General features: G+C 37.2%; 1 protein-coding gene across 1 annotated transcript in view; it reads left to right on the top strand.

Annotated features, from left to right (window-relative positions):
* TDRD7 (tudor domain containing 7) overlaps positions 1-15638 on the top strand; it is a 62122-nt gene that overhangs the window by 30456 nt on the left and 16028 nt on the right. Inside the window, exons 7-12 of the mRNA XM_008585284.1 lie at positions 1174-1360; positions 6217-6328; positions 8087-8289; positions 9638-9772; positions 11597-11683; positions 14758-14892. Coding sequence (XP_008583506.1) covers positions 1174-1360; positions 6217-6328; positions 8087-8289; positions 9638-9772; positions 11597-11683; positions 14758-14892 — 859 coding nt within the window. The remainder of the gene's footprint in view (positions 1-1173; positions 1361-6216; positions 6329-8086; positions 8290-9637; positions 9773-11596; positions 11684-14757; positions 14893-15638) is intronic.

The raw sequence follows: 15638 nt of genomic DNA, 5'->3' as shown, positions 1-15638 counted from the left end.
GAGGCATTCTTTCCAGTTCATGCAGGATTTTTTTAAAACCTTTTTTAAAATTCTAGTAACGAATAGGTTGACTATGGCTTCTTCTGCCCTGCTGAAGAATACGTGGAAACAGTCCTAAAGGGATAGTTTCTTAGAGCTAATATAGGCCCACTTGGTGTCCTGGGTAAAAACTGGAACAGTACAAAGAACAATGTTCTTGTGGCGTATCCCCCATCTCCTTGGCCAGGTGATTCTGGTGTTGTTACAGCATAGCCTTGTCTAAAAGGCTTCATCCTATAGCTGAGACAGCTCCTGTTATGTGACCCAAACTTGATTTGCCAGGTTTTACATCCTCGAAGGAGGCCCTTGATGGAGTTGTCTCTGAGGACTAAAGGGCAAGAAAACAACACCCTGTTTGTGGCAGGGAAAAAAAATGTATGTTTTGATAACATGAACTGGGACAAAGTGACTGCAGGTGTCAACAGTAGAAAATTGTAGAAAGGGATAGGGGCATAACCTGACAAAATGCTTCTCAGAAAGCAACGACTTTAGAGACTTTTGGCTAGAATATGTTACCTCTTTTAATGGTGTCAGAACTCAATATTTTGTTAATTTGTTCAAATTTATTCAGTAAGTTTGGGGTTGGAGGTGTCACATTGTTGTGTTTAGTGTGTTTAAGGCTTTGGTTTTTTCTCTAGTACAATTTCATTGCTTTTCTGAGTTTGATACTTCTTTAGACTCAGCCTTAGTTAGGGCAACCACTGTCTCCTCGATTCGCTTCTCAGCAGTCTACAAAGATCTCCCGCAGCCTTGGTCACGATCTTAGTCTGACCCTCATTTATTTGGCCTTCCCGGTGTCTCCATTTTCCAGCACCTCTTCCTCTATTTCCTTTCCTTGAGTCTTTTGTCAGCCTAGTCCTCCGTTAGTCTCCCTCCCTGCTTACTGTTTCCTTCTCTAAACCTTTGTTGAGCATTTGCTGTGTTGTGTGGTGACTTGGACCTTGGTCTTGTTTTGCATGATCTCCACAATACTGTGTCTTCCTGTATCTTCCTTTATCAAGAGGTAAATGTTTACTGAATGCATGTGCTCCTCCCTGTTGATGTAAGGGAGTCTGAGGCTGGACCCAGATGAATTCTTGTAGTTTTTCTCCTCTGGGTTGCTTCATTTATGTTTTCTTCCTTTAACTAATTCAGGTATGTAGGCAAAGACTATTCTGCTGCTCAGGAATTAATGGAAGATGAGATGAAGGAATATTACAGTAAGAACCTTACAGCTACACCAGTTCAGGCTGTGCACGTCGGGCAGTTGCTGGCTGTCAATGCCGAGGATGAGGCTTGGTTGCGTGCACAGGTCGTCTCAACAGAAGAGAACAAAATAAAGGCAAGCACTGTTTATCTTGTCATAGCGGTATGAAGACAAACAAGTTACTTTTCAAATGTAAATGTTGCTTGTGACATTGTGTCCTTTCTAACTGTATGTAGTTTTCTCCAGAAGCTGAAGTTAATATCTGTAAAAGATTATGCCTGTCAGCTTTTAAGTCAGTGGTAGTCATATATATCAGAGTTTTGGTAAAAAAGAAAAGAAAACAAAAGAAAAAATTTCTCTATGGGAGTATCCATAACTTATTATCTAATCAGGAGAAGGTACTTATTCCCATTCCCAGTGGATATAATCAATACTGACCAGTACTTTGGAGCAAGGGAAGCAATACAGATCAGAGGAGGCGACAGTCTGTTTGTACAGAGGACTATGAAGGGAAACATGTCTAGTGGTGATCCGAGGTGGTGGATTTTCTCTAGATTTTGCAGGCAGGCAAATATACTTCTATTTCTGCAGCTTCTATTCCATAATACAAAACCTGTTCCGTGTGCCACTCTCAGCCCCTGGCCAATGAGCCTCATGTGTCATTGAGTGCAAATAACCACCCCTGACCGTGGGTTTAAGTCCATCAGGTATTCTCTGCTGAATCCTCTACCCCAAGTACAATATTGGGGGTTCAGAATACTGTTTATTATTAAGTTTGTTCAACAGAAGAGGCCCTGACCCTCTCCAGAAGTAAGCTCACTCCAACCACCCAGCCACCCTTCCCCATTCACATAGAAATTTAAGAAATTCCTTAACCAAATCTATAGAGACACAACTTTTAAGTAATTTGACTGACATTAAAAATCTGAAAATTGGAAAACAGTTTGGCAGTTTCTTTTGAAGTTAAACATTTACCATATGACCCCTAAGTTTTTATACAAGAGAAATGAAAACTTACATGCATGAAAAGGCCTGTACATCCATGTTTTGTAGCAATTTTATTATTAATAGTTCCAAACTTGAAACAGCCCAAATGTTCACATGTATAAACAAATTATAGTTTATTCATATAATGGAATACTGTTCAACAATAAAAGGGAATGAATTACTGGTATGCACAATCACATGGTTAAATCTCACAATCTTTGTGCTGAGTGAAAGAAGCCAGACACAAAAGAGTAAAATTGTATGATTCCATATGAATGATGTCTAAGAAAAGGTGAAATTCATCTGCAGTGACAGAAAACAGATCAGTGGTTGCCTGGGACAGGAGGTGGCAGGAGGCTAATTTCAAAGGGCAATAGGGAACTTTTGGGGGCATTGGAAATGGTCTTAATTATGGTGGTGATTATATGGGTATATACATTGGTCAAAACCCAACAAACTATATGCTTTAAATTGGTATTTTTTATTCAGTTATGCAAATTATAATTGAATAAAGTTTGAAAAAATCTGGAAAAAACTAAGGACCAAATAGATCACTGGAGAGCACAGGGCTGTGATTAACGGCTTGGACATTAGTCCTGAGTCTGCCTGTATTTGGTTGTATGTCCGTCAAGTCCCTCCATTCCTCTGGGCTTCTAGTTGATAAGGGATAACTGTCCCCAAACATTGCTAGATAAGCTTTTATTTCCTGGCCATTTCTCACTCACTGCCCTTAGGAAGTTCAACAAAAGCTAAGCTGTTTTAAGGTGTAGGGACTTTTTATGAAGAGAAGAATCATACATAAATCCTAGTGACAGGTTAACAGTGGGACAGTGCTTACTATAAATAATGCAGATATTCCACAAGAATATCTCCCAAGCTAAAGGCTATAGGGCAGTCACTTGGGCCTCTCTGCCTGCACTTTGGGAGTTCAAGCTGTGGAGTAAAATAGATCTGAGTTTGAGTCTCAGCTCTGCCATTTCTAGCTGTGTGGTCTTGGGAAAGTTATTTAACTTCTCTGACTCCTTATTTGTAATATCAGATATTATCATCATGTTAGTATCTGCGTGATATACTTTTCATTCATTTTTTCACTTTTCTAGGGCAGGGGACAAGACAAGTCCTTGTTCTCAAGAAGCTTATATTCTAGTGAGAAAGACAAATGATACACAAGTGTACAATAAATAAAACCATTTTAGTGCAATGAAGAAAATAACTAGGGTGCTTTGACAGAAAATAGCTCAGAAGGAAGGAATAGGAAGGGATGGGATCTCATTCTTATGCTTCAGAAATCATTCTGGTACCGTTGTGGGGAATGGATTGTATAGGGCACAGAAGGAAAGTTGTAACAGCCAGCTACCTTCTAACGAATTAGGGTGGCAGCAGGGGAAACAGTGGTAAGGGGACAGATTCAGGATATATTTGAAGGTAGAAATGACAGAACCCTAATTCATTGGGTTTGGGGTGGTAGACAAAAGAAAAGATTTAAGGTGGCTGCTTGGAGCTTGAACAACTGGGTGGATGTTGGTGCCATTTGTTGAAATTGGGAAGTCAGGGAAAAGAAGAATCAAGAATTTTGTAGGACCTGTTAGGTTTGAGAATAGCTATCACATTTTCACATAGATGAATTTGGATCTTAAGAAGTTAGGACTGAGGATATATCAGGTTGGGAGTCACCAGCATATTTTGCTATTTGAAGTCATGGGACTAGATAAGATCTTACCTAGGGAAAGAATACCCTTGGAGAAGAGAAGGGGCCCAGGACCAGGTCCTGAAACACTTCATCATTTAGATGGTGGGCATAAGAGAAGCAAAGAAGGCTGTATGGAAGCCCAAAGAAGGAGAAAAACAAAGAGGACAGTGTCACAGAAGCCAGAAAAAGAAAGTGTCTTATAAGGGGGCAACCAGCCCTGTTGTTGCTGCTGAGAATTCTGGGCTTGTGGTAGGAATGAAAAAGGTAGCCCTCCATCTTGTACAGTAGTAAGCTCTTAAGTAAGACAGCAGTAGTTGTAGCAATCCTGGCCTGATCTTGTTCCCCACATCCCCGTGAAGCTGACAGAGATGAGTTCTCCCCTTATTTGGAGAAACCCCAGCTACTTAACACCAGTCTTGTTTCTCTTGAACTGCACTTTGTCTGGCAGCAGGTACCGACTCCCTCCTTGCTTTCCACCTGTAAGACCCTTTGTGAGTAGGAGAAACAGGAACATGCGGTCACCCCCTGAGGTTGGTGCCAGTTTGGCGTGACCCGGACCTGCATCCCAGGATGTCTGCTGGGTGTTACTCAGGTGGTGCTGTGAGACCTATGACCACTTGATGGCGCCAGAGAACCAGGATTATGAGCCTCTGGTGCTGATCTGGGGAATTAGATAAATCACTCAGCCCTCACAGAGGCAGGCTGTGATGAGAGACACACTGGGCAGTCTCAGGACAAGTGTTTTATAAACTGCAGCTGCCATATGAATACATGGTATGATGATTAAAAACAAGAAAGAAAGGAAAAAAACAAGCTCCTAATATTTCAGAAAACCTTTGAAGATTTTGGAGCAGTTATTCTTTAGTCTGTTGTGTGAAGAATACATTCTGAATTTTCCGGGAGTCATGATTTCACATACTATGTCGTATTGTCAGACCGTGTTATCATGTTTGGGGTCTGGAAAGAGCAGAATCAAAGTGGTAGGTGGTGATAGCTGTTAAAGGAAATGAAAGCTGCCTGACTCCTGAGGCCTATGAGAAGGAAGAACAGGTGCTAGTTTAGGACTGGAGAAATGGAGCTGTGCATTTAAATGGACAGCTGCCTGATGTGGGGACCCTGCCAACGATCTAGGCCTAAGGCAGTGTTGAGTCAGACTGGACTCTGGGAGATGATCTTTTTCCCCATAGGCCCACTTACCATCAGATGGTCAGGGAAAGCAGTTAGAGTTCTGCCTCTTCTTTTTTCTTTTTTTCTTAGTTCTCTGCTGGGGAGGATCTTTGTTTTGTGTGTCAAGTACCATAATCTAGGTACTAAGAAGCTGGCCTGTGGACTTTATTTTCCTGCAAAAGTGAAAGGGTCCTTTTTCTATGTTACTTGGTATTTCTTAACCAAGCCTTTGCCCCAGTTTTTGTTATTGTTTTGCTTTGATTTCTTAATAACCATCATCTGCTTTAATTGGAGAAACATACTGTTTTCAGTGCTTTCCCTCAGATTCTTAGTTATCATTCTGAACTACAGCTTAATGTTTCTAGATTTGATCTTTCTTAAAAAAAAAAAAAAGGCTTTGTGTTTATATAGTCCTTTTCAACTGAAGTTTCTATAAATACTCTAAAAATAATATCCAGGCCCTAATGATCTGTGCTAATGGTGAGGAAGAACACAGAACTGTTAAGCAGATCTGGGTTCAGCCTTTTGCTGAGCGGGATGAAGACCTAACCTAGCTTTGCACCCCTGAAAAAAACAGAAGCACCTATTTTTTTCAGTGTAGAATTCCACGTTGTCCAGCCATGACATCATTGTTGTCATGGATAGAAGCCCCTTGGTCACTGGAAGCACAGTAGCTGAGAGCAACCATCACAAGTGCTTCTTTGGGGATTTAGAATCTAATAAGTACCACAAGAATGATGCCCTCTCTAGAAACAAATTTGTGTCCCAAGGTACGGGTGGAAGCGTGTAACTCAGGAAAGAAAAGGGTGTTGTAGGCATTAGATAGTAATGAAAGTGGGGGATGGGGAGGGCAGCAGAGTGGGCAGAACAAGATGGGCATGGTGCTGAGAAACCGGCAACAGCTCACCATCACACTTGAGCAGTCTCACCTGTTCTTCCCAGGGATGAGGGAGCCCCAGTTTCCTTAGTTCAGCCTTTCCTTTCTGAGGTAAGTCAGGGGGCACCTCCCCTGGCTTTTTCCAGGTGGCTGTGACACTACTTAACATGCTGATTCTGGAATAAAATGGAGCCAGTTAAATGTATCAAATGATTTTCTTTAAGAGAGGGTAAAGAACTTTCAGGCTAAACATTGTTGTTTTATCATTAGGTATGCTATGTTGACTATGGTTTTAGTGAAAATGTTGAAAAGAGCAAAGCATACAAATTGAACCCGAAGTTCTGTTCACTCTCATTCCAAGCTACAAAGTGTAAGCTAGCAGGTAAGAGGAACTTTAAAAAACAAATAAACAAAAAAAACCCCTCCATTTTGGGAGGTTATTACCATTGTACTTTTGGGTAGTTATCCTGAAATGGACTCAGTATCTCAAGATGTTATAATGTGTTATTTCTTGAAAGGTTTAAATAAATTCATGTTTAATGTGCTCTTTATAAGATGTGATAAAAACATAAATATATTGTATTATATTTTATTATAAAAATGTCTGTTTGCCATCAAAGGGTATTTTTGTTTTAACTGCCCTAGTAACAATTGGTAAAGGGCCTGTATCTTGGGATTTGATCAGTTTCAGTCCTGTTCAACATGTTGGGAAGTGACTCTCAGCCCCTTTCCCACTGAGGTACACTGTGGTGATGTTTAAGGACTAACACACCCTCATGAGCCCAAGGCTGAGTTTGGCCATGGTCACGTGCAGTGTCTTGCATCATGATGTATCACTGTTCTTTTCTTTCCTCCTGGAAGCATGGAGGAATGCATATGTATGAGAGTGACACTGTGGTGATGAACTTAAGGTATGAAGGACACAGTGGCCATGTAAATGAGGAAAGGCACTGAAATACGCTTCAGCCAGGAGAGCCTGAGCTGAATTCAGAGAACAATCGTAGCGCTTTCATGAAAATTAGCCCTTTGAAGAAAGGCCTCCTTCCCAGCAAGGATGAGCCCTTATGTTATAGGAGCTGGGTTTGGCTCTATTTGTGAGATAAACCTGAAGTAATTTTAAAAGCCTCTTAGAAACCTGTGGGAGTTGGTCTTGGAATGATCATATCAAGAGCACAGGACAAGATTTAGGATGTTGAAGTGAAAGGTTTGAGAAAAGTACAAAGTTATGTGTCTGGAGAGCAGAACAGGAACAGGAGAAGAGTAGCTCAGGAGGAGTCTGTGAATTTTAGCTTGGGGATTTAAAGGGGAAAACTATAGAAATAGTCATTACAGTACCATTAGGGGAAATGATGAGTCAGTTTTAATTAGTTTAGTAGATTAGCTTAGAGTTGTCATAGATGAGGGGTTTTAAAAACATTCATGGAAACATTTGTATTACCTTTTAATTCTGTTTTTCCACAAACTTTTTGAAGTACCCTCATATATATGAAATAACAATTTCCAAAGAATTTAAAGAGTAATTGGATTACAACAAAATTCACCCAATTACCTGTGTTATGTTAAACACTATGTAATCTTTCTTTGATAAACAGAAGGTTCTTTGGTACCTTTCAATCAGGGCGATAGTGGTATACTTAAAAAAAAAAAAGAAACAAAAATGGTTGTCTCAATTTCCAATAAATGCATGTTTATTTTATTTTATAAGAAAAAATAATTGTATGTATTTAATTAGAAAACAAAAAAAATCAAGGGTAGAATTTTAGGAAGAACATTACAAACACTTGACAAGCAATACATATTTGATAGTTTCTATTAGTCTTTTTGTTTTAAATATGTATTTGTATGTAAAGTGAAGGCTGTTTCTCCTAAGGTAGAAGTTCTAATTGATTATCAATTTTTCTTCTTGTTTTAAGATTGCCTGCCTTAGTATATCATTCAAAAGGGCATTCACATTATATTTTTTAAAATTTAAGGGTGGGTAAGATAAAGAAGATTGTAAAACAAAGCTTCCATATAAAATTTAGTAATTTTGTGATAGATTCACAATTTTAATGAGTGGTCAAAACAGATGCAATCAATCTATCCATCTTAAAATGACTTTTCTAAGTAAGTAGAAATTAAAATATTCAATATTTTTCAGGATTGGAAGCTCTAAGTGATGATGCTGATTTAGTGAAGGTGGTTGAATCTTTAACTTGTGGAAAGATCTTTGCCGTGGAAATACTTGACAAAGCTGATATTCCACGTGTTGTTCTGTATGACACTTCAGGAGAAGATGATATAAATATCAATGCCACCTGCTTGAAGGCCATATGTGACAAGTCACTAGAGGTTCATCTTCAGGTACCAATGTGATCACTGTTGTCACATACTGCATGAAAGAAAATCATCAGAAAGAATGCTACAAATTTTAGGCTAACAATTGATAGAGACAGATTACATATACTAGGGGTCTTCAAAAAGTTCGTGGAAAGATTTGAATTATCATTTAATTCTATTTTTCCATGAACTTTTTGAAGTGCCCTCATGTATTGAGGTGGGGGGTGGGGGGAGCTGGAAGGAGAAAAAATGCCAAAACAGTAATAGTAGTTATTTATTAGGAATTGGGTTTTTTATTTTCTAGTTTCTACAAGGAGCTTGTGTTAATTTTATATGAAATGATTTGGGGAAGATAATACAAAAGAAGGGAAAATTAGATCCATGAATATGTTTATTATTAGCTTTACTGTTTTTAAATGTGAAGAGCATAAGTGCCCAAAAAGAAGGAAACCTTTAAATAAATTATGGAACGTCCACTCTAAAGAATGGGATGAGACATTGAAAATGATGATTATAAAGACTTAATGAAAACATTGGGAAACAATTTGTCTTAATAAGTAGAACAGCTGTGAACTGTATATTCTGATTTGACTAAAAATGGCTAAAATGAAACCTTCTCTTTGAGCATAGTTTTTAAGAATTGCAGAGGAAGAAAACATACCTAGGGTTGCCTAAGGGTGGGGGAGGAGTGGGGGAGACAGAGAGGGGAAGGGATGTCTGGAGAGAGGTTGGGAGGAGGCATGGGGAATGATTGCAATTTGTGGTGGTGGGCATGCCAATGGTATTGATCATCACATTTTGGGCACAGGTGGTGACAGCTTTGTGCCCCATGAATATGCATAATCAATTAAAAAAAATGGCAAGTGTTATTAAAAAAAAAGAAAAGAAAAGAAATATCCCAGACCTTAAATGATGAACTTAGGGGGATGGAATTGTCTCCCAATAAGAAAAAAAAGAATTACTGAAATTCATGTGTTATAAAGTAGGCTGATAATGGAATTGTTTTGTGAAAGTTTTTAATTTTCACTTCTGTTAATGTTGCAAAAACATGGCTTATGTAATAATTCTTTTTCTAAGTTAATGGGGAGAGAATAAACCAAAGTTAAGGATATTCTTAGCCTCTCAGACAATGGAATATGTTAATGTATGCAAAATGTCTATTTTGGGCCTGTCACAAATAATATTAGATATTCCTTTTGGCAAGAAAGGGATCTAAATTAGGTTTTTACATTTAAGTTATGAATTTCATTGTATCCCATCTATCCTCCAACTTAGAAGATTTTACAGTGCAAAGACTTTTAGTAGGATATTTAGGTAGATTCCCCTTAGGTAGGTAAGAGCTCAAGCATTCTTGGTGTGTCCTTTGTTCCAGGTTGATGCCATGTACACAAATGTCAAAGTGACTAATATTTGCTCTGATGGAACACTCTACTGCCAGGTGCCTTGTAAGGGTCTAAACAAGCTCAATGACCTTCTACATAAGATAGAGGACTACTTTCGCTGTAAGGTATGGTGGGACATCATGCACCTCTAAAATCAGCCCTAAAATTGTAAACAAGACGGTTCACTAAATTGCATAAGTGTGAATAATTTTTTAATAGTTTGAGGTAGAATCTGTAGAATAGTAGGTAAGAGCCCCAAACTCCAAAGCTTTAAAAGAAAAACAAAACACCAGTTTCTGCATTGTAGAATGAAGATAATAATAGTGTGTACCTATAGGATGGTCATGAAGACTAGTCACTGTGCTTAGCACAGTGCCTGGCATATAGTAAGTGATCAACAATGAGTAACTTTGTTATTTGTAATGTGCAGTTGATAGTCCCACAGTGCAGCTGCCTGGGACTCTGTCTGCTGGAGCCAGCTGGCTCTTCTGCCTTAGGCAATGGAGAAACCATGGAATTTAGGAGAACAAAACTCTGCATCTTACTTCTGCCCTTATCTTCTTCTTAGGCATCACTCCCCAACCTCTTTGTTCCCTGAGAACCTGATGCTTGGTAAATGTGGTTCTGCAGTTTAAATTGTGTTAATAAATTCCTTATACTTTAATTTTAGTAGAGGTTTTTTGTTTGTTCTTTTCTGAGTCGGGATCTGTAGAGGTTTTAAATTCCTAAAGCGGTTTCCTTGCCTCCATTAGGACATTATAGTCATAATCCAGAATATACAATGGGTTCCAAGTGACTAAACCCTACAGCCACTTCAACCCTGACCCCTTGGCCCCTGGAAGTAAATCCTTCTCTCTGACTTACAAAGCACATCAGGTGCCTCAGGGCACTCATATTCAGCTTTGTATTTTAGCCATTTGAGTCCTTATTTGCCTTACTATAGTGTAGGCTTTTTGAGGGCAGACTGCCTTATATACAATTTTCTATGCCCCTTACAGTACCTAATCTAGTGTCTTACACAGAATAGGTATTCCATAATTCTTGCTGAATCAGATTAAGCTTCCATTCAGACTACAGTCTGGAATTGAGGCATTAGATCTATAGCTTTATGTCTTCCTGAGTTACAGATGTCATATATGTATCTCAAGGTCATTACTTAAGTTTAATTTGCTAGTCTATCTTGGAGAAATCTGAGACACCCAGAAAGGCTGTCTCTAGCAACTCATTTGCATGGATGTCCTTATAACCTGTGGTGGTAAAAAGCACTCTTGATGATTCCTAGTTCTCTGGTAACCCAAGTAGAGACATTGCCTTTGGGGAGAGTAGGAACACTCACCCTGAACAGAGAGAGACCATGGCCAGGTCTCCAGCTTCAGACTGCAACCAAAGAGGAAGATGAAGAGACCTACAGCTGTGATTTGTTGGCATTTCACTGGCAGTGATATACATATATGTGTTGATAACATTTCTTTTGGTTTGGAATTAAAGTCTTCTTTCCTTTGCATCTAAGCGTTAAAAGATGGAAAGAAGAGGCCTTATACACAGCTCGTCCAGCCTTCTCACTTTTCAACCATGCTGGTCTCCTACTTGTTGTCAGCCTTAACACTCCTCTTCTTGTGCAACTGATGGAGCCAGGGCCCAAGTGAATCATACTGACCTCTACACTAATGTTTCTGGACATTTTAACAGTGCTGATTTATGAGCCATGTGCACGTGGGGAGATTAAATCACTGACATCAACAAATGTATGAGTAATAAGGCAGAGGTTCTGTCAGCCCTTGCACATTTGCTGCATCCACTGCAGCGCACTTCTTGGAGGGAAAGGGCTCACAAGCAGTCTGATTACGTGGGGAAACGGTCTGCCTGTATCACAGCAATGTTTTTCTAATGGTGTAGCAATATGCTCTTTGCTGAGAGTAATAACAGTATCATGCATTTCTGTTTTGTAGCACATGACCTCCCAGTACTTCATTTCATTACCCTTCTGTGGGAAAATCTGCCTCTTCCACTGCAAAGGAAAATGGTTACGAGTAGAGGTAAAATCAGTCACTTGACTTTTTTTTAACTTATGAAATGGTTCAAATATACAAACAGATTTTTTTTTAAAAATGGAATAAGCACCCACAGACTCATCACCAGGTTATGAAATAAAACATGACCAATATGGTTGAAACTCCCTTTCTGCAACCCCTTTCTTCTGCTCCCACCCTGAGAGTGAATTTGTTGTTTCATTCCTATTCATTTCTTTATACTTTTACTACATATTTTTAATATATAAATGGTAGAAATATAGAAGTGAATATGTATATAGAATATGTATAGTAAAAAGTAAATGAATATAAGTATAACTAAATGAATAAATGTTTTTAAAATTTAAAATTATTGATTCTTCTGCAACGGGCTTTTTCATTATGTTTGTGAGATTCATCCATGTTGATGTGTGAAGTTCTAGTTCGCCATTTTCACTGCTGTACAATATAACAGTATGAGTATGCCAACATTGTCACTTCATTCTCCTGATAACGGACACTTAGATTGTTTCTAACTTTTTGTTATAAACAGCGCTACCATGAACCTTCTTGTGCATATCTTCCAGGGTACATTCAAAGGAATGGAGTTTATGGCTATAGGGAATGCAGGTTTTCAGTTTTACTAGATATTTCCTAGTTGCTCCCCAAAGTCACCCTTCTATCGAGGGTGTATCCCTTTGAGAGTTCTGGCTTTGTAAGGGGAATCTCAGATCCTCCCTCCCTCCTTGGTCTAAGGCCATGCCTGCTGCCCAGAATGGCTTTGGCTTCATTGTTCACATACTCTATTTCCAGTTCCTAATAATTGTCTTATTTTCCTGCAAGCTCAGTTATGAATTTAAAAGATTTGTTATATTTTGTCATGTATTTCTATATGTTTTTTAAAAGGCAGGTTTTGTATATTTGTGGTTACTATTATTCTGTATTTCTTTTTTTGATATCTAGTTTTCCCAATTGCTAAAATTGAAAATCTTGGCTTGATTTTATTTTATTTTTTCTGTTTTTTCTTTGATACAGAGGTTCTCAAACTAGATGAAGGGACCTCTACTTTCAGGGGGGTCCCTGAACCCTCCTGGAATAGTATGCAAATTGTTTATGTGTGTATGTGTGTGTGTGTTTGTATTATATATTTTGGGGGAGAGAAGTATGCATAATTTTCATAAGATTCTCAAAGAAACCAACTCTGAAAAGGTAATAACCATTGTTTTCATTTTTTTTTTAATGCTGTACAACATTTTGATAACTTAATTGCACTAATTTTCCTGTTATTTAAATAAAACTTGGTCATGTCTGCTGTAATAAAAGGAGCAATTTTGAAGTTAGTTATTAGCAGTAATGTGAATGTGTGTTAGAAGGCTGAGATCTGGGGTTATATGATCAAGGATTATGTGCGTATTTGTAAACTTCCAAAATGTGACTCATTGAAAAGAACATGGCATTATTCAGATCTTAAAGCTCTGTGCTGTTTAGTTTATAATATATAAATGTACAAAAATACTTACTTTGTAAACTTTTTATTTTGAAATAATTTTAGACTTTTTAAAAAGTTGTAAAAATAATACAAAGAATAGTCCCATTTGTCTTTTTACTAGCCTTCTCTAAATGTTAGTACCTTACATAACCATTGTATAATTATCAAAACCAGAAAATTAATATTAATACAATACTGTTAACTAATCTGCAGAACTTATTAACATTTCACAGATTGTCTCACAAATGTCCTTTTTTTGGTCTAGGCTCCCACATTGCATTCAGTTGTTATATCTTCTTAGTATCCTCCAACCTGGCCTTTTTTTGGTGTTCGTGACTTTTTGAAGAGTAGCATCATTTTGTAAAGTGTCTCCCAATTTGAGCATCTTTATTTATTTATTTTTTTTCTTTTTCTTTTTTTTTTTTTAGTTTCTGCTTTATTCGTGACTTTTTGAAGAGTAGCATCATTTTGTAAAGTGTCTCCCAATTTGAGCATCTTTATGTTTAAGTTTAAGTTATGCCTTATGGCAAAGATACATTTTCAGTGTATACCTAAGTACCTTAGATAAATAACTAGTATTATTTTTATTACTATCAAATTGTGTCTACTTTTGAGATGAACGAAAGGTCTGAGTATTCATTCTCTTAGTGATGCATAGAAAGTTAAGGAGGGAAAAATCATTAATGAAGAGCAGATCCTGTGTTTATATGTGTATTTGTTCTTGATATTTATACAGATAATTACAAAGGTTATTATTGCTTTGACTGTTGTGTAGTTTCCCCATTTAAGAAGTATGAAGTTGGACTTTATTTTCCTTCTCTGTGACTTTCTGAGTTTCAATTTTTTTCAGTTAAGACAAACGATAAAAATTACAGGTTGAGTATCCCTTATCTGAAATGCATGGGGCCAGAAGTGTTTTTAGATTTTAAATTTGTTTGAACTTTGAAATATTTGCAGGTACTTAACCAGTTAAGCATCCCTAATCTGAAAATCCGAAATCCAAAATGCTGCAATGAGCATTTCTTTTGAGTGACATGTTGGCACTCAAAAAGTTTCAGCTTTTGGAGCATTTTGGATTTCGGATTAGGGATGCTCAACTTGTATTCAGTTTTCTCATGAAGCTATAAAATATATATGATTTTAAAATATATAGTATTTACCCACTACAAGTAAAATTTTGCCTTGAATTATCTCTGTTCTTTATTTCCTCATCGCTAAGATACAATAGTTTTTTCTCCTCATATTTTAGTATTTTTGAGAACAGACTGCATCTTGTAATGAGCAATATATAGTAATGTATTAAACCATTTCATAATAAATCATGTCCTAGAATTGGAGAAATAGTAAATATTACTGTACTTATTAATTTTACTGATTATTATTATTAATTACTGATTATTACCTATTAAGTGAATTAACAAGATGTTGAAATTAGTTGTATGCTAAAAGAATATTTAGTAAATACATTCTCATTTAAGTGAAAATTTTAATTGACACTGATAGTCTTTGTTGCTTTTAATTTGCAGTTTAGAATTGTATAAAATGTAATTGCACAAAAGCATTTTGGTCTTTTGGATATGCTAATAAATTAGCCAACCTTGTCTTATTTCAGATCACAAATGTTCACAGCAGCCGGGCTCTTGATGTTCAATTCCTGGACTCAGGCACTGTGACATCTGTAAAAGTGTCAGAGCTCAGAGAAATTCCGCCTCGGTTTCTACGAGAAATGATTGCGATACCACCTCAGGTACAATATGTTACAAGTGTGGGAGATTTGCTGGAAGAGGTGCCCTGTCAGTTTTGATCTTGGCAATAATCAAAGTCCTAGTTTGTAAGAAAATTGGAAATTGTCCAAATGTGGTTGTTTACTGATTTTCAGATGTAGAACTTGGCTGCCTTAGATAAGATCAGTTTTACTTACAGAGTATGGTTTGATAAATATTTGTTTTCAAGAACACCCAGTCATTAGGCTGTGTTGTCCAGTTAGAGGTTCCATTTTAATAATTAGATACCACTACTGACTTCCTACACAGTTCCAGGATTTTGTACGTAGATGTTTGTTTCAAGAGTTTGTAGTTTAATTAGGTAACCATTCTCTTTGCAAGTCTATTTATACTTAATCATTTTTATATGACTTTTCCTGCATAAATTTTAATAAAAAGATTAACTATACTTCCTTTATTAGTGAACACTTAGATGGTAAGTGTTTTGAGTAATTTTAAATCTATTAAAATTAAGAAACACCACCTTTAGGATAAGTAGAGGATTATGTACAGAAATTAACATCTTTTTTAAAAAAGGAAAACTTTTATATTCTTTAGTTTCAAAATGCCCCGTTGGCTAATATTTTCCTAAAGACATCTTCCACCATCAAAACTCAGTGACTAAAGAATGGTTGTTCATGATTAGCATGGCTTTTAGAATTTCTCTCATTCCAGTAACCATTGCCTTTTCTTTTTTTTTTTTTTTTTTTTTCTTTTTTTAAAAGATGAC

Source organism: Galeopterus variegatus, unplaced genomic scaffold, assembly GCF_000696425.1.
Source record: "Galeopterus variegatus unplaced genomic scaffold, G_variegatus-3.0.2 Scaffold3510, whole genome shotgun sequence".
In the NCBI taxonomy this organism is placed as follows: domain Eukaryota; kingdom Metazoa; phylum Chordata; class Mammalia; order Dermoptera; family Cynocephalidae; genus Galeopterus; species Galeopterus variegatus.
The sequence above is the reverse complement of the archived record's forward strand: the minus strand, read 5'-3'. Positions and strand labels throughout refer to the sequence as shown.